General features: G+C 51.4%; 2 protein-coding genes across 5 annotated transcripts; one reads left to right on the top strand and one right to left on the bottom strand.

The window, feature by feature from the left end:
- The first annotated feature begins 817 nt into the window (after positions 1-817).
- On the top strand, positions 818-4,607 carry NSUN4 (NOP2/Sun RNA methyltransferase 4). 4 transcript variants are annotated; one of them, XM_072933050.1, is made up of 7 exons: positions 818-934; positions 1,101-1,112; positions 1,690-2,093; positions 2,257-2,411; positions 2,576-2,730; positions 3,351-3,475; positions 4,183-4,607. In XM_072933050.1, exons 1-7 carry the CDS (start codon positions 833-835, stop codon positions 4,454-4,456), a joined length of 1,227 nt encoding a protein of 408 aa, XP_072789151.1. In that variant the 5' UTR covers positions 818-832; the 3' UTR covers positions 4,457-4,607. The 4 variants fall into 4 exon arrangements, with proteins under 4 accessions (XP_072789151.1, XP_072789150.1, XP_072789153.1 ...); XM_072933049.1 differs by lacking the exon at positions 1,101-1,112 and having other exon boundaries at positions 818-952; XM_072933052.1 differs by lacking the exon at positions 1,101-1,112 and having other exon boundaries at positions 818-952; positions 4,253-4,520.
- A 538-nt stretch (positions 4,608-5,145) lies between these two features.
- Positions 5,146-15,100, bottom strand: LOC100218384 (vitamin D3 hydroxylase-associated protein). Its single transcript, XM_002191879.5, has 15 exons — positions 14,800-15,100; positions 12,943-13,056; positions 12,499-12,642; positions 11,152-11,285; positions 10,569-10,775; positions 10,079-10,119; positions 9,738-9,862; positions 8,662-8,787; positions 8,181-8,278; positions 7,943-8,042; positions 7,799-7,842; positions 7,313-7,352; positions 6,778-6,886; positions 6,381-6,526; positions 5,146-5,715 (listed from the first exon to the last, which is right to left on the bottom strand). Exons 1-15 carry the CDS (start codon positions 15,007-15,009, stop codon positions 5,590-5,592), a joined length of 1,764 nt encoding a protein of 587 aa, XP_002191915.5. The 5' UTR covers positions 15,010-15,100; the 3' UTR covers positions 5,146-5,589.
- Between the last annotated feature and the right edge of the window lie 3,114 nt (positions 15,101-18,214).

Here is an 18,214-nt window from a genome sequence, read left to right as displayed (position 1 = left end):
ATTCTTCAAAGTGGAATGAAAGCCACCACCTTATAAACCTGGCTGCTCCGTATCCGTGTAGTAGTCCCCGGTCCTTTTGAAACGTAAACTTTAAGGCATTTAGAGATTTTGAGGAGCTAAGATTTTAGTTAGAAATAAGCCTTACTAGAGTTAATTAAAATAAGAATAATAAATGAGTAGGCCTTGATGAAGTTAGGAGTTAGTAGTTAATTAATAATTGCTTGTCAGCACAATGTTTAGTTAGCTGGGTTTATAATGAAGAATATAGAAACTGATAAATAGCTTTTAGGAACATAAGACAATTGTGGGCCTCCTCTGTTCTGAAACCAATTGAAGACAAGGAATGGGAGTTCTACCAAGAGTTCATTTGTCATACTTGCATTGAAAAGGTAGAAAGGTCAGAACGAGGAAGACTTCATTTACTTCCTCATTTTGGGACCCCTCCCCATGAAAGGGACCACCGACCCATTTCAAGGGACAAACTACGCATGCTTAATAGCTTTTGGAGTGATTAGCATACGAAGCGGGGAATGGGATGTACCAAAATTATGAATATGTATTTGTATTTTGTATATTCAATACTTGTATGGATAAAAAGACTCTGTAATCACCTGGAAGGTGCGGTGTGTATTTGTGAGCTATCCCGCACGCCGCCCGGCGTCGAATAAACACACACTTTCTAACTTTAAACTGTTAGAGAGTTTTTGTCCGTCACAGTTGGATATCGATACTAGATCAATATCCATATTTTTTTTAATAAATCACTTTCGCGCGGTCCCTGTCCGGCCGCGCCCCGAGCACTCCCCGGTCCCGCCCCGGAAGGCGAGCGGCGATGGCGGCGCTGGGCGGGCGCGGGCGGGCGGCGGCCGCGCTGCTGCGCCGGGCCCCGGGGACGGGAGCAGCTCCGGGGGCCGGGCCGCGCCGGCACCGGCACCGGCATAAAGAGAAATGGGTGAGCCGGGCCGGGGCGGGACCGGCACAAGGAGAAGTGGGTGAGCCGGGCCGGGGCGGGACCGGCACAAGGAGAAGTGGGTGAGCCGGGCCGGGGCGGGACCGGCACAAGGAGAAGTGGGTGAGCCGGGCCGGGGCGGGACCGGCACAAGGAGAAGTGGGTGAGCCGGGCCGGGGCGGGACCGGAGCGCGGCGCCCCTCGGCGCTGCTTGCGCCTCGCTCTTGACCGCACTAACGCGGTGCGAATCCCCGTCTCATTCCCCCGCTCCGCCTCTCGCTGCTCCCTCCTGCCGCCGTGCCCAGCCCGGCTCCCGGACACATCCAGCTTTTCCCAGAGCCCTGGAATCGCTGCGTGCGCTGAGCAGCAAGGGATGCTTCAGGATGCCGCTCCTGGCCCTGCACGGGACACTCCCAGCAGTCCCGCCCTGTGCTGAGAGCATTGTCCAAATGCCTCTCGAACTCAGGCTTGGTGCTGGGACCCCTTCCCTGGGGACCCTCCTTCAGTGCCCAAGCGCCCCGTGGGTGAAAAGCCTTTTCCTGTTACACAACATAAACCCCCGTGTCACAGCTTCATGCCATTCCCTCTGGTCCTATCACACTCACACTCCAGAAGGGCCTCATGGACTTCTGGCAGCGCAGAATCAGTGCTGGATTCTCCCAGGAGAACATGAAGGCTGGGTATGGAGGTATTGAGGTGTTTTTTTGCCTTTTAACACTTCTGTTCTTTTTCCCCACAAGGCTACCACAGCCCCACGCATCCCGTCCACGCGGCTGGCGCTGCACCACTTCGACATGAGCTATGGGCTGCACCTGGGGGCCCTGTGGCCCTCGGTCCGTGCTGCCCTGCTCTGCGAGCAGAAGTATGGGGCTCTCCTCAACAACTTCGCTGCTGCTGACCACGTTCCCCGAGAGCTGGAGCTGCTCAACGCCACCGATTTCGTTTCTGAGGTCTCCCAAAAGGCACAGCAATGGCAGCGGGGTGCAGCTGTGGGGGAAGCGGCCACAGGGTGCCAGGAGGGCTCTGGTGAAAGCAGGACCGAAATGGTGACACAGGCAGAGATGTCCCCACCACTTTGCACCTCCTCCAAAATCAAGTGTTACGCCTTCCCCAGGGGTGACATCACGCGCTTTCGTCCTGCACGGTGAGGCATCACTGACAGACCGCCCTGGTCTTTGACAGACCGCCCTGGTCTTTGCCAGCCTCAGGGGCATGGCTCGTGTGTTGCCATCCTTACTTCCAACTGCTCTTTTACTTTCTTTTCCCCTCCAACATTTGCTTTTGTTATGCAAACTGATGATTTCCAGGCCGGATGCTCTTGGGCTGCTCGACTATTACCTCATGGATGCAGCATCTCTCCTGCCTGTCCTGGCTCTCAGTGTGCAGCCAGATGACTTTGTCCTCGACCTCTGTGCGGCTCCGGGTGGGAAGACTCTGGCTCTGCTGCAGACTGGGTTTTGTGGTGAGTGGGGATGGGTGTTCCTTGTTCCCGTGTGTAAAACAAGGCTGGAGCAGTGTACCGCACCCTTTGATGTCTGATCATTAATAATTTCTGTGTGTAAGAGCTGGGAATCAGGTGTGTTTCTGCAAAAGTGACATCCCAGTGTGCCTGTTCTGTACTGCCAGGGCATCTGGCAGCCAACGACGTCTCTGTTTCCCGGACAAAGAGGCTGTACCACATTCTCCATAGCTATGTCCCCAAAGAAGTCAGGGATACTGTCAGTGTCACATCCTACGACGGAAGGGACTGGGACCAGGTGAAAGGAGGCACTTTCCATAAGGTACGTGTTTGGTAACCAGTGAAGATAAACCCATCAAATTCACTTCTCTCCTCTTTCTGAGGAAGACAGCAGCTTATCCTTCCATATAACTGTGTAGTTTTCTGTAATCATAACTGCAGAGAAGGAGAGAAGACCAAGACATAAGGAGTAAGATTTCCTCCTGCTATCCCTTCCTGCAGGATCTGGTGCATATGTGCATCTAGAGTTGTACCTTTACTTGCCTGTGTAACACCCTTTAGAAATCCTGTTCTTGTCCATCACATGGAAGAGGTTAAATGTGAAGATTAGATAATTCTGGCTTCTCAGCCATGTCCAGTTGGGTACTCCAGGAAGCTGCAGCAGCAATGCCTGTGTGTGGTGCAGGAGCATTGCCAGGGACAAACACAGAGCAGGGACATTAAATGAGGACATGAGTTAGTGCAAGATGTTTTCCACCATTTTTGCATATTCCCAAAATGCCAAAGCAGCCAGATGATTACAGTTCAGTGTGATGCACACCTGTGTTCAGGCACTGAGAGCTGTTGGCAGGGGTGGAGGAGGTGGGCATGGGGCTGGCTGCAGGAGGGACTCGCTGAGCTTGACCTGTGCACGGGGCTGAGGTGGAACCTCTGCTGCTGCAGGTGCTGGTGGATGTGCCCTGCACGACAGACAGACACTCTGCCATGGAGGAGGAGAACAACATCTTCCACAAGAGGCGAACCAAAGAGCGTCAGATGTTGCCCATGCTGCAACTGCAGCTGCTGATGTGAGTGAGCTCCGTTGTGTTGTGTTCCCTGAAACAACTTCTTACTCTGTCCCCAACTGGGAATTGTGGAAACCATGTGTAGTTTTCTGTCAGTAGTTGGAACACGTGAAATCACATTAAGTGTAGGAAAGTGCAGATGTTTTTGGTCAGATCACCTGTCCTCCTGTCCCCAGCAGCAGTGGTAGGATATAGGGAGAAGGGCTAAGAAACAGGATGGGTACAGTTGTTTTGGGTGGTGATCTCCTGGGTCCCAGCAGTCAGCCCTGGAAGATTCCTGAGTGCCCACCTATCCCAGCACATGGGAGGATGTGTGGTGCTGGGAAGGGCCACAGCTTGTCGCTGTGTGCTGTGTGCTGTGGCAATAAAGAGGCAGATTAGAGAGTCCCATGGCAACACTTGAACTGCAGTCTCATATTTCCTGTTCCTTTGGATGTGACTGCAGGATTACACCTTCCAGCTGCTCTCCAGTAGCATCTCCCATGTTAAATACTTTACTAGCATAAGTACTGTTTGATTCTTTGCCCTGGCCCAAAACACTGCTCATGCTGCAGTGACCCAGACTGCCGAGCCTGTGGAGTTCAGTGGGGTTTGTCTGTCACTTCCTATGAGTCCCCTGTTGGCTTCCCAGTTTGGGTGGGTGGGAATGCCCCTCAGTGTCCCTCCCTCAGAGCCCTCTGGTGACCATGTGTGTGCTCACCTCGCTGCAGGGCCGGGATCCTGGCGGCCAGGCCGGGAGGAGCTGTGGTGTATTCCACGTGCTCCCTGTCCCCGCTGCAGAACGAGTGTGTGGTGGAGAGGGCGCTGGACGTTGCAGGAGCCCAGTTCAACATCAGTGTGCACGTGGAGGACCTGAGCCACTTCCGGACGCTCTTCCAGGACACGTTTTCCTTCTTCTCGGACTGCCGGCTCGGGGAGCTCGTCCTGCCTCACCTCACAGCCAACTTTGGCCCCATGTATTTCTGCAAATTACGTCGGCTGTAGAAGGGGCAGCAGAATCTGTCTCTCTGCTGACAGGAAATAGCCCAATATTTAAGGGAAAGCAGAACTGCTTGATATTTATTTTTCTTTCTAAAATGTCCCAAAGGAAGTCTGCTTATTTACTGCAGACAGGGAATAAATGAGAAAGACCTGCTGTGCTGTTTCCTGAACACTTATCTGTTTGAGACTGAGGTGTTTAATCTAGGAAAGAGAGAGAGGTCTTATCAGAGGGAGCAATTTATCCATCTGTGTGGGATGGGATAAACGGCCCTGCTCTCTTCCTCCTGTCTGACTGCTTTGATCCTGCATGAGCAGGTTTGGGTTAACAAACACCATCTGGGGATCTCAGCCTTTCTGTGCCAGATCTCACCATCTGCACAAATGAGTTGCATCTGTCTATGCTTATCTCCTGCCTTCAGAGAGAGCAGCCTGAGGTCTTGAAACCAGGGGCTCCTAAGAGTGCCCCTCCTGTGGGGTTTGAAATGTGCTTGGGATGCTGGAGATCTGGTGCTGTGGAGAGGCCAGTCACTGTTGCTATCCCGCACAGCTAGGAAGGCTGTGGGTAAGTGTGAATGTTCCCATGCTAGATGCCATTTAATGTCCAGTGGGCAGGTGTTTGCATGATTTTAAGTACAGCTTTGTTTCTAGAATCATCACCATCAGTGAAGGATTACTAGGATTTATCATAGGAGTTGCTTAATAGTTACATTTTTATTTTTGCGAGCAAATTACAGTGTTGGGAAGTGATGGACACGGCTGTATTCCTCATGGGGCAGCCCATAGTTCCATCCATATGAAGTTACTTCACTGCCAGCAAGAAAATACCATTAAAATTCTGTAATCCTTTCCTCCCAGCACCGCCCTGCCTCTGCAGGAGGCAGCACTGATATAAATTGGGGTGAACCCACGTCCATGGCCATCCATCCTTGCTGGAAGTGCAGTTCCTCGGTTTACCACTGTTTGAACCTATCTTAAGCCAGTCCTGCAGGGCATTTGGGCTCCTTACAGGATCTGTGTTTATTGGCAAGGAGGGCTCAGGAGGTGGCGTTTCCTTTCTCCTGCCCTCCTCAGTGCGCTCTCTGTGCTGCGGGTGGCAGTCCTGCAGCACCGTCCCTTCTCCTTGGGGACCATGGTGACTATGCCACTCTCTTGTCACGGCTGAGGGTCTCCACCTCCTTCATGAAGCGCAGGCACAGCTCCTCCTGCCAGGGCAAGGCCACGCACTGCACGGCCACGGGCATCCCCACGGCTCCTGCCACAGCCTGCAGTGGGGGCACAAGCAGTGAGGGATCACCCGGGCACTTGGACCTCCAGCAGATTTTGGCAGCTTGGTTTAGGCCTATGGCTCATCCCACAGAGTGGGGAGGTTGGTGTTTGAGCCTTGTTACTGTGCTGGGCAGAGGGAAGGCTCTTGCTCTTCTCGGATAGAAATGGTGGCCAAATCTTGGGTAACATGTTTGAGACACCTTCCCCCACACACACCCCAGCCAGCTCTGCTATGAGCTGTCTTGTAGGCAGATCCCTTTTCCTTCAGCATTCCTGATCCATGCTCCACTGACAGCCTGGGCCTGGTTGAAGGCAACATGCAGCAGGAGGAAAGTGCAGTGCAGTGCTGTGGGCTGTGGCTATTGCAAGGACCTGCTCCCTGAAGCTTTGCTGCATGACTCCTTGCTGGCTTCAGCCTACCCAGCCTCTGGGAGATCCTTTAGTCCTCCCAAAACTTAGTGATTTACCTATTGAGGGCTTGGGAGAACAGCAAGGGTTATGTTCAAGGTGGGTTTGGGAATTAGCAAGGGGTGTATAAAGAAGATAGGATTTTTTTTTTGTGCTGTGCCCATACTGGTGGAGGATATTTAGGAGCCCCTGATATCATCAAAACAGTTACCTGAACACACATCAGCAGTCTCTGCTCTACCACTTCCCATACCTGTTTCAGTGTCCGGTCCCAGGGGTCATCACAGCAGCCTTTGTAAAGCTTTAGCTCTTCCTCATCAGCCTCTGTCACGGTGCTGACGGGGACAACCCCAGTGGGGAAGTTCAGGACGTTGTACAGCATTGTGGAGGAGATGGCAGCTGGGAGAAGCAGGAGAGGATGCAGGCAGTCACAGCCTCCTGTCTTCAAAGTTACACATTCCCTATTCACTGAAACCCCTGAGAGCTGTGTCTGTCTCCATCTGCTCAGAGAGCTCTGTGTAGTTACTTTTCCTTCCTAATTCCCATGAAATGCTTGGGCAGGCAGTGAAGCTCTGTGGTAGTGGGTGTTTCCCTCCAGTCTTGGCCACTATGGCTCTCTGCCCTCCTGGGAAGGCCCCAGACTCACTTACTGAGGAGTTTCCCAGGGTATCCCGTGGTGAAGGCAGGTCCCAGGACAGGGCACAGCACAACGTCCAGCTGGAGTTCCTTCCACTGGCTGATGAACTGGGAGCGGTACAGCTGCGGGAGGAGAGGAGCGTGTCATGGAGCCATGTCCATGCCTGGAGCCTCTCAGCCTCTCAAGCACAACTGGGGAGGCAGCAGCAGGCAGTGGTGCTCAAGGGATGAGGCAGAGGAGCGTGTGTTTGCCTCCATTGCATGTGGCCAGCAATTTGAAAGGTCTCACTTTGGCCATCCCCACTCCCAGGGCAGCCTTTACTGTGCCTGGCCATGAGCACTGCAGGCAGCCCATGAAGTTCTGTCTGGGCAGACTCAAAAGCCCATCCACCCCATTCCTATCCTTCTTTGTGCCTTTCTCTCCATCCTGTCTTCTCCCAGCAACCCCTCCCCTGCACAATCCCTTTCCAGACTGATGACTCTGACCTGGTGCTTGCCACAAAACCTCAACTTGTCGGATGCCAAAGAGGAAAGTCCTCAAAAACAAACCTGTATTTGATGGTGATGATTCCACATCTCCTTCACTGACCTGCAAGTGGAAATCATAGCAACATCTTTAAGCTTTAAGAGGAGGAGGAATTGCTTAAATAGTCTTCTGGGTTGATAAGCCCTGGTGATTTTAGCAATTGCTTAAAACAATACAGCTTTCACAATCTTCCTAAAGTTTCCTTTGGCATATGGCCAAGCAATTAAGCAGCAAATGTCTGGAAGTGCTGGAGAGAAGGTTTCCCTGATGGGCCTGGATTTAATACTCATCTCTCCCACAGGCTTCCTGTAATGACCTTATCCATTCAAGTGCCCCATTCCTATCAGGATGTCTTTAGGGGCAGTGGAGCCATGTCCAGGAATGAAGGACAGCCCCTGCAGAGGGCAGATCACAGCCTGCTGTGAATCCAGTCCTCCCCAGCCACAGACACCTAGAGGAGAAGGTGTCACCCATTTCCATGGACATCCCTGGGGACAATTCCATCTTACCTCATTCCAGCCATGGCGCTCAGGTACTCAGCCAGGCGGGGGAACTGCAAAGGCATGAGGTTCCTTAGGGACATGGCATGGGCCTGCAGTAACTTGTGCCACCCCAGGAAGCCCCTGTTCCTGTCCTGAGGGATAAGGACTCACGAGAGGTTTCAGAAGCAGAGCCAGCAGCTTATTCACCAGCCTTGGGATCTTGCATAAATTAATCAGTGGTTTCAAGCCTGGATCTGCAATATCTCCTGTGCTGAGAGATGACAAGAGGATGGGATCACACCAGAGAAGCTGTTTGCCCGTTCTCAGAGACCTGAGCTGTGTCTGTGCCATGCTCAGGGCATGGGGATGGAGGTGTTGGCAGCATTGCTGCCAGAGGGCTTCTACTTACAACACGTCCAACCAGGTACGGCCTCCATCAGCAAAAAACGTCTTCATGAACAGTTCAGTCATGACATAGGGGACCCGAGGAGGAGAGAAGTGCACCAGCTGCACCAAAACACGAGATTATGTGGCAGCCTGGGCATGTGAATAGTTTCCAAGACCCAAGTGTGGATAATCCTCAAAGGCAGAGAAGCACCTCCCTGGGCTCCATGTGCCAAGAGAAGCCCTGGTTCGACTGTTTTCTATCCAAGGACCTCCCCATGAGATTATTGCTGCTGATTGCCCATGAGATGCACTGCTGCCTTAGGCAGAGGGGTCTCTCTGCCTGGTGTTATGTGGCTGGAGTAACATAATCCCATACCTCAGCCAGGTCATTTTTCCCGCAGATGTGCTTGGGAGCTGTGTCTGGTTTCTGAAGGGTGATTTTCTCAGCGAGGAGCGAGGCTGGGGACACGCTGGAGAGAAGAGCAGGGGGTGGTGGTGCTCACCTGGTGGCCAGCAGCCTGCAGAGCACGCCTGGTTTCCTTCACTGCCCTCCTCATGCAGGGGGGCAGCGGGAAGTAGCCGTCGGTGTCGTAGTACCCGACCCGCAGGGGAGTGGAGCTGGAGTACACCTGGAGCAAAGGGACACCAGGTCAGCATTCCAATTCCTAATGGGATTGCTGTGAAAATCCTTTAGACGTGCACCATTGACCAGGTCTGGGACTGAGACTGGATCCAGCCACATCCACACTACATCAAGAAAGTGAGGGGGCCCTTTCTGAACCTTGTGACTCAAGGCAGGGTCCTCCCTGCCCTTTGCACCCCTGTCCTTTGCATTCCCAGTCTCCAGGCAAATCATTCCAAAGTGACTCTAAGCTGATTTTCCTTTGTATGCTCCATCTTCGGAATATGTAACAAAGTGAACCCTGTCATTGAACTTTGTCATCCTTCTGCAAATTTGTATTAAAACCTGCTTTCTCCAATGCCTTTGACAGTGATTTTTTTGTGACACCCACTCGGGGTAGGTCTGCTCTCATGCTGACACCCACTGCAGAAGGGGGCAAGAGCTCCAAATGTGAAGCAGTGACTAATATTCTGGTTTGCTGTTTATAGTTACCCTTTTCAAATGTCTATCCCTGCCTTTTTCTCCAGGCCTTCCTTTAGGAGGAGGACAGCCATTCCAGACAAGTGGATTCAACCACTTCTAAAAAGTGTGGAGGTGGAAAAGCCTCCTGAAGCTGGTCTGCTGCAGAGACAAAGGGAACACCTTCAGTTAAGAGATTTGCTGCAGCAGTTTCTGATCTTGCCTCATCTTCCCCTAAAGATCTCCATGTATTTGCTCCCAGTGTCGCCTTCTTCCCTGCTCTTTTTTCTGGATCCTCTCAAGTCAATAAGCTGCATTCCAGCTGAGAAGACAGACAGAATAACTACTGATTCGCCTATTTTTTTAACATGAGAATTATGAATTGTGCCTGCAAAGAGAGCTATTTTACTGAAAACCTGTCCTGTAAAGATAGCTGGACCCTTCAGGAGGGCGTGTGGCACTCTGGAAGGAACCAGGGCTTGCTGAGTGAGGCCTCACCTCCTCGTTGAAGGGGATGGGGGGCACGGTGGGGTCCAGCTGGAACATCTCCTGGCAGAGCAGAGCCTTCATGCACAGGGCCAGGCTGTCCACGTCCCTTGCCATGGGCCCCAGGGCACAAGGGACTGGATGGGACAAGAGCAAACAATCACAGTGAGCAGATGGGTGTGCCAAAACACCAGCCCACCCCTCTGCGCAGCCATGTCGGGGTGAGCAGGCAATGAGGGAAGTTTCAGATGGACTCCAGACAGGCCTTTGTTGTCTCAGGTTTTCTTCTGGCCTACAGGAGAACATCAGGCTCTTCACAGGATATAGGGAAAAGGAATTTAAAATTCATGTACCTGCCAGGATGCCATTGACAGGGCCAGTCACTCCAGACAGGCTATGGGAAAAGAAGAAGTATATTGTCATTTCAGTAATGGAGGGATATTCACAATATGTTTGAAAAGCATGTGGGGTGTCCAGCTCAGGACCAAAAACAGAAGGAAATTATTTCAAAAATTTGAATTAAGTAGTTCAAACCATATTTTTTGGCCAAAATAAAACAAACAAACATAAACCCCAACAGATCTTAGTTTTGGTTTAACCAAAACGGTTCCATTTTAGCATTATTTAACCACTTTTAACTCCTTTTTACTTTTAACTCCAGGCTAGATTTACGATGAAAACATGCCGATTCCCCACAAAAATTAACCATGAAACCTCCTGGGGGAGTTTTTGAGCAAAGCAAGCCACCCTTAAAGAGCCACCCTCTCTCCTCCCTCCAAGTACCCACCCAATACTTTCCCCCTTGCCCAGGAGCAGGGCTGGGAGGGCAGCCCCAGCACCCACCTGAGCCTCTCGGCCGTGGGTTTGAGGCCGCAGAGGCCGCAGAAGCTGCAGGGCAGGCGGATGCTGCCGCCCATGTCCGAGCCCATGCCCAGGATGGAGCCTCCCCCCGCCATCAGAGCTGCCTCCCCTCCCGAGGAGCCCCCGGGGCTCTTCTGGGGGTTGAGGGGGTTCAAGGTCCGGCCAAAGATGGGGTTGCTGCAGTCGTAGCTGGGGAGAAGAAAGCCAGGAAAGAGGCTGTGAGGAGCAGCCAAATGCCTTGGGGTTGTTTGTTTTCCTTTGCAGAGAGCCTGGGTGGCATAGCCAACCCCACCCTTTCATCCCTAAATCCCTCAGGACACAGCTCATTGCCAGGAGCCTCTGCTCTCCCTCCCATGCACAAGTGCACTCGATTTGTCTTAACTCACTGTAGACTTTTACCCCTCTTCATCTTATCTGACAGCTTTTTCAGTTGAGATTGTTGCCAGATAATAGAAAAGGGACTCTCCAGGACATGCCCCAGGAGCCAGGGAGGAGCCTGTCCAGGGACCTCCAGGCTGGGATTTTTCTTCAGAAGCACAACCAGATTTTTAATGATGTATGTCACCTGAAGAGGGATTGTGGCACATTGGTCATTGCAAATGGGATGGCCCCTTGTCTCTTCAGGACCTTGACCAGGACACTGTCCTCATCCATCAGAGTGCCCAGGCACTGCACGAGCCCACAGGTTGCCAAGTGCCCCTGCAGAGAAGAGAAGTGATCAGGGACACAGTCAGTGCAGTCCCCTTGCTCTTTTGGAAGGATCCTCTGGCATTCCTTCAGGGGTTGTGTGTTTGGTACCAACCCACTCCCCTGAGAGCCCTTGCTTGAAGGATTCCCTCTCCTTCCATCCTTGGCAGAGGGCTGCCAGGCACTCACTGGGTTAAAGCTTCTCCTGAAGCTCTCCTTGCTCTTCTTCTTGCTCCTTTTCTCCCCTGACCCAAATGCAGCTCCATATTCCATAGGTGCACTAGCTTGGGATCAAACCCAGCATCCTGCTGTCCAAGTGAATCCACCAGTGGATGTTCAGGGAAGGAATAACCCCAGGTAAACAAAATATATGAGACTTTTTCAGTTAGCCTTGGTATTTGGGGCTTGCTTTGGGCTTAAAGCCCTCAACTTTAGTGCAGCTTGTACTGTGTCATGTATCAGAGGAGAGGTCATTTGTGTCTATAACTATTCATCCCTGGTTTTTCTCTGCTCATGGAGGTTTGTGATGCTTTTGGCTGGGATAGTTTATTTTCTTCACTGTATCTACTACTACAGGGCTGTGTTTTGGATTTTGTGCTGTAAACAGTGTTGATAACACAGGGATGTCATTGTTATCACTGAGCAGGGCTTGCACAGAGCTCACACTGCCTCACCAGTGAGCAGGCTGGGGGTGCACAGCTGGGAGGGGACAGGAAAGCTGACCCCAGGTGACCAGAGGGACATTCCATGCCATATGGAGTCATGCTCAGCACATAAAGCTGGGGGAAGAGGAAGGAAGGGGAGACGTTTGGGGTGATGTCATTTACCTTTCCCAGTTACCATCACACAGGATGGAGCCCTGCTCTCCTGGGGGTGGCTGAGCACCTGCCTGCCCATGGCATGTGGTGAGCGAGTTATTTATTTTGCCTTCCTTGTGTGCAGAGTTTACCTAATAAACTGTCTTTATCTCAACCCACAAGTTTCCTCACTTTTACCCTTTCTATTCTCTCTCCCACATCCCAATGGGTGTGGGGGGAGTGAGTGAGTGAGTGAGTGAGTGAGTGAGTGAGTGAGTGAGTGAGTGCCCACTGGGTTGCAGCTGCCTCAGGGACAGCCAGGTTTCCTGTGGTGCCAGGATGGGGCCCCTTCCCCCTTCTCCATCTCCCAGCACTTCACCACCCAGCCCGGCCCACGCTGGGACATCCACAAACACAAAGGGAAGAACCTTGTGGCCGATGTGGTCCTTGATGCTGACAGGGATGCCGTAGAGCAGCCCTTTCTCCTTGTGCCCTTCTACTGCCTGGAGCTGCTCCTCACACTCTGGGATAAAGTGTCTCAAGCAGTTTGTCTGCTGGGTCACTTCCAGGGCCTTTGTTGGGCATGTGGAGGAAGAGATGATGGATTAGAACAGCATCATTACACTGCGTTCAGCAGCTACCCTGGTCTACAAAATACAGCCTGAATAACCCCCTCCCCACAGCATCCCAGCTCAAGCCATCTCAAAGGATCTGATCCAGGAGACAGAGCATGTTTTTCTCTTAATATCTGCTATATTAAAGGCTGGTCATAATCCAGCTCCAATGAGTCTTTTCAGCTACCAGCACACACACCATGGCATGGAGAATGTAAAAGGTTTGCTTTGTCCTTCTCACTGTGGATGGACACTCACCTTCTCTAAGTAGGTGTAGAGGACAGTTCTGGGGGACAGAGACCCTTCCTGGAGTCTTCTAGTGAGTTCCAGCAGGGGCAGGGACAGAATGGCATCTGTCTGGACACTGGGGACCTGCAAAGGGAAGGTGAGGGGATCCAGGGCAGCAACTCCAGTTATGTAGCAACATGGAAAATGGACGGTGTTTGCTGCTACCTCCCAAAGATATCTTCTGAGAAAGCTGCTCGGGCAGGCACAGACAGTCACTCAATCCACACTCACACCACAGCTAGATCAGCAGAGAAGGACAGAAAGGGTCTCTGTAAGAGTTCCAGCAAGGTTTAACGCAGAGCCATGCTGAAGGAGCCCGGAGAAAGAAGATGAGAAAACTGTAATGTCCCAGGTTAAGTGTGGGATCGGGGGCCAATGGTCAGTGGGCAGTACAAGGGCAGGGCAAAGGGCAGATTAACACAGGGCTGCAGAGTACCATGGGAGAAACCCCTTTTGCCCACCCCAAACAGTGAGGCATACTCTAAGCCTGTGGCAAATTCTTGCAGGACATTACCCTAGAAGTTCCCCTAAAAGGCCCAAAGCCCCCACAGTTACCCTTTGGCTCAAGGGATAAAGCTGTTAAGTTTTGTCAACATTATCAGCAGAGTTTGCTGGAAAGGCAGATCCTGCATGTGGGGGTTCAGACCCTGAGCTGCCAAGTGTTTTATCCTGAGTTTGGGTGTCACAAACAGGACACAAACACAGGAACCCACGTGTCAAAGGGCTTTGTCCATCCACTGCAGCAGAGGACAGGGCAGTGCCTTTCTCCTGGCACAGTGGGACCTCGCCACTGAGCGAGACATAACCTCTGCTGAGCAAATACTGCCTGGGACAGAAGGTGCCAAAGTCCTTGCACACAGGTCTCAGGCTGTCCTTTCATCCCTCAGAACAGGTACAGGCAGTGCAGGACAGCCAGGCCTGAGAGCAAACATTTAACAGCTCAAGCCCATCAAACTGTTTGACCAAAAAAAGAAAGTCAGCAGGAACTCACAGATGTCTTTACTCAGGTAAAGAAGACTGGCAGTTTTCAGTGCCACCAGGTTTTTAGAGGTTTTATATAATATATTTATATTTATATAGAACTATATTTAAGAAAAAAGGTTGCAGATATATGTATCACTTTATCTCCAGGTGTGTTACCTGCATAAACAGGAGCTGGCTTACCCAGTGTGTACTCAGAAGTGAATAGAGCAGAAGGGAAAGGTGGTTAGAAATGATGTTGCACTAGGAACTCAGGGCTATGCTGGGTGAGGCCTGGCTCATTCACCCCCATGTCACGTCCTGGTTGCTCCCAGGGGACACTGCAAACCCGGTGTTTCATTAGTGTAAAGTTAGACCAAACACCTTCTGGGCAGCCTGATGGGAGGTGCCACTGACTGAGAATGCTGATTTTGGAGACACCCCTGGAGCTGTCCAGAAGCCAAGTTTTAGAGCCAAGGGTGGAGGGGTGTGAACAGATGTGCAAACTTAGAGTTAAGCAGAGGAAAAAGCTTTCTTGCTTCTACCCATAATTGGCAAGAGACATTTCCAGATCATTAAATGGGATTTAGATCGGTGAAGATCCAGCGCATCATCACCTGTGTTGTTCAGAAACCTCTTCTCAGTGAGTATTTCACATTCCCCAAGCTGTAGACTCCCACCACACTCATCCAGCTTGAGCAGGGCAGTGATCTCCCTTTCTCCCAAGGCAGCCTTTCCTCTTGTTGAGGGCTGCTGGCACATCCCCTCCTTACAAAAGCTATGGGGCCATGAGCTGGAAGGAGGAGCTGAAGGATAACATCAGCTGACACCCCAGCGGGACTCAGCCCCCCGAGGAGGATGACTTACCTGCTCCCTGAACTGCTGGACAGCCTTTGCCATTTTCTTCATACCCTCATCCCGGGTCTTCCGAGCCTCTTCCATTTTCTTCTGGATCATCTTTTTTCCCAGCCATTTCCAGACCAGCAGGGCTGCCACGGAGCTGCCGAGCAGGGCGAGGGCAGCAGGAGTGTGCACCTTCCCCTCCGGCAGGAGCTGTCTCAGCTGCTGCTGGATCATCACGTGCACTTCTGCTCCCCGAGGATGCAGTGAGAAAGAAAAGCAAGGCAGGTGTGGGAGACCTTCCCTGACTCCCCAGGCCCATCCCTCCCCCCAGCATCCCTATCCTGGCTCAGCAAACAGTTCAGATAGTTCAGGCTAAAGCTGGCCCCGGCAAAGCTACTGTAGGTGGAGTGTGCAGTGAAAATGATTAACCACAAAATGGAGAGGGTAAAGTGTGGCCAATGAACCTTGTGTTCATTGGGGTGTTGGGTTTAAAAGGGCTTTCTGGACTGTGGGAAGCTCTCTGCTGGGAAGGACTGTAGGATCAACTGAACAAATGAAGCCGGGAAATTGCTGCTCTCTTATTTCCTGTGTAGCCTGAGAGGACAATGGGAGAAGAGGAAACCCAGCTTGAAATAGCAAGGCTTCCCTGCACAGGGCTGGAGAGTGGAATGCTGAGGGAATGCTTAGCTGTGGGGTACCCTGGGCTCACCAAGTCCCTTCTGCTGCTGCCACTGTGATCAGAGGATGTTTTGGCACTGCTGTGGTGTCCTCATGCACCAGCAGGAGAGGCTGTTCCACCCTGTGACAAAGCATGTTGTTATTGCCTTAGGAGTGGAAAATCCCACAGGCTTGCAGGCCAGAAGCAACTATTTCCACCAGATATTGGAAAGGCTGGTGTGTGACATTTTTCCAGCACAGATGCCTCTTACTACAAGCACCAAGAACAACACTGAGTTGAAGGCAACAGCCCAGCCAACATCAGCCATGGTCTGTCTGCAATCTCCTCTGTTGCTTTTGGATGGTGGATCCTCCCTATGGGTCTCCTCCTTGGGAAAAGTGTTTGGGCAGCTATGGATTGTGCATTACAAAGCTTTGCAAGCTTCCAGCAGAGTGTGGAACTGGATATGGAAGAAGGGCTGAAGAACCCTCTCCCTTCAGGGCTAAGTGGGCCTCTCGTTCTCAGTTTTCCATTGTTATGTCTGTTTTTATCAGTTGTAAGAGTTTACTGCTATTTTCTGTCACAATTTGTGTCAGCTGGGAATGTTCTTAGCTCAGTTCTTAACTAGAAAAATTTATGCACTCTGAACAAATCTGGCTTTGGTGTCCTCAAGGGGGAATGTTCTGGAGCTGGCAGCAATGTGGTAACAAAGTGAGCTGGCCTTTTCCTGTGTCCATTCCAGTGGCACCCTTCCTTGGGAGATGCCCCCTCAGCTCTGGCACTGCTGGTGTGAAAAGAGCTGCAGCCTGGGGACATGTCTGCAGCTCATCCCGCTCCTGCTCCGTGGTGCTGGCTGCAGCAGGAGCTTCCAGAAGGTGCAGAGTGATGCATGTGAGCAGAGCCAGCCCTCTCCCAGTCCTCATCCAGCCTCCGGGGATCTGTGCATTCTTTGCCTGTGTGACAGCACCACAACCTCTGTGATGGGCTGAGCAGTGTGGGAGGGTTTTCTCCCTGTGCTGGCAAGTGTCAGGGCATCATCCTCCCACATCCGCCTGTGCTCTGGGATCTGTGCCCTGACCCTGCCCTTAGACACTGGGTAAATATTTCAACACACAGACACAGCTGTGTCTGGACTGACTTGGCATTTCAAAGGGCACATTTTTCAGCAGGCACAGCTGCATTTCCAGATGGCTGGATGCTGCTGGGGAAAACCCTTCTCCTGTCAGTGTCCCAGCATCTCCACATCCTTCACGAGTCAGAGGCGTGGCTCCTCCTGCCACCACAAGGCCACAAATCCAAGGGAACCTAAAGGAGGAAAGTAGAGGGATGTCCCAAGTCAAAGTCTCAAGTCCACAGCAGAGAAGACAGACCAGCCTGCCTTGCAGGTCAATATTCACTTCTCCATGTTGATTTTGTCACCTGAATTGATCCAAGACCAAGACCAAACCCACTAGTGGAGTTCAGATGAAAGCCATGACCCTTTTCACAAGGAGAGTCAGCCTGTGACAGCTGGGCTGGGGTTTCATTATGGCATCCACAACATGCCCTTCACTTTGACCAGCCCTGAAAAAGGCATTTAAACCAAGTCAGAGAGTCCCCTCCTGTCCCCAGCAAGACCTGCACCATCTTTGCTATCAAGAGCAAAACTGCACTGATTCACTCTCAGCAGGTTCAGCTCTCAAACAGGCTGGCTCTTTTCCGAAATTCTTATAACTGAACTGTTTTTTCCCTAAATTGGTAAGAAGCATTTTTGTCAGCTTTCATCCCCTTTTGATTGAAATGATAAAAAAAAAAATCCTGACAGCTGTGCCTTGTGTTCATGTATTTGTAACCAAACACTCTGATGCTATGTTTAAAAGTATTTGCAAAATGAGGCACGTTAACTATACTGCTCTGAAAGAATTTTAAAGACATTTTACAAAATACCGAAATCATAGTGAAATGGGCTGGACCCCTCTGGGGGTTTTGTTCATGTTGGCTCACAGGGCTGAATAAATGTTTTCTGGGAACACTCCAGTTTCTGACTCATTTCAGCCTGGAAGGTCCACTGGAAGCATAACACTTTCCTCAGTTCCAGTCCAACTCCACTAGCACTCACACAACATAACAACTGCTAGGAAACTTTCCCCTACCTAAGCTGCAGCTTTCCAAACACCAAGGACATCAGCTGAGAGGTGAGGGTCTGTCCCTAATAACCCTTTTTTGTGTTGCTCAGCCAGGACCCTATTGGCTTTTCCTGAATAAACTGTGATAGGATGGGAGAGAGAACTCCCACGGCAGCCCCCAGACTTCTGACAGCAGGGGCTGCTTTCTCCCCTGACCATCCCTACAATTTCCCCACTTTTATGGGTATTGCACTATTTTCCTTCAGATTTCCATAGCCAAGCTGTATGAAGCCTACTTACAACTGGTCCTGCAAGGCAGAGACACGATCAGAAAAGGTGCTGCAGAGAGTTGTTAGGAGTTCACCAGAAGTGAACTAGGAATAGGAGCATTCCTATTTCTTCTGTAATTTCTGTTGTCTTGGACAGGTCTGTCCCCACTGAGTGACAGCTGTGACTTTAGTGCCCTGATGGTGAGGGACTGGGATGTTCCCAGCTGCTCCATGACTGGGCACAAATCTCACAGCAGGAAGCCTTCACTGGTCTCTCATGGACAAGCAGGGAGTGTAGGAAGCTGGATAACTGTAACAGGAAAGAAAACAAGACAAAGAGCGAGCAGATTGAGACCTTGCTTGGAGGGGTGAGGATTTGTGCAGTAAACAGCTGTTTCAGAGTGAAA

This window comes from Taeniopygia guttata, chromosome 8 (genome assembly GCF_048771995.1).
Source record: "Taeniopygia guttata chromosome 8, bTaeGut7.mat, whole genome shotgun sequence".
In the NCBI taxonomy this organism is placed as follows: Eukaryota; Metazoa; Chordata; class Aves; order Passeriformes; family Estrildidae; genus Taeniopygia; species Taeniopygia guttata.
This window is presented reverse-complemented; position numbering and strand designations above follow the sequence as displayed.

Excerpts from the sequence above, each read along its gene's own strand:
- NSUN4 (XM_072933049.1), top strand. The coding sequence starts at position 833 with ATGGCGGCGCTGGGCGGGCGCGGGCGGGCGGCGGCCGCGCTGCTGCGC. Across the intron at positions 2,412-2,575 it reads GCTGCAGACTGGGTTTTGTG|GGCATCTGGCAGCCAACGAC; the intron begins GTGAGTGGGGAT and ends CTGTACTGCCAG. Across the intron at positions 2,731-3,350 it reads AAGGAGGCACTTTCCATAAG|GTGCTGGTGGATGTGCCCTG; the intron begins GTACGTGTTTGG and ends CTGCTGCTGCAG.
- LOC100218384 (XM_002191879.5), bottom strand. The coding sequence starts at position 15,009 with ATGATCCAGCAGCAGCTGAGACAGCTCCTGCCGGAGGGGAAGGTGCAC. Across the intron at positions 9,863-10,078 it reads TGTCAATGGCATCCTGGCAG|TCCCTTGTGCCCTGGGGCCC; the intron begins GTACATGAATTT and ends TGTCCCATCCAG. Across the intron at positions 8,279-8,661 it reads TGCAGGCTGCTGGCCACCAG|CTGGTGCACTTCTCTCCTCC; the intron begins GTGAGCACCACC and ends GTTTTGGTGCAG.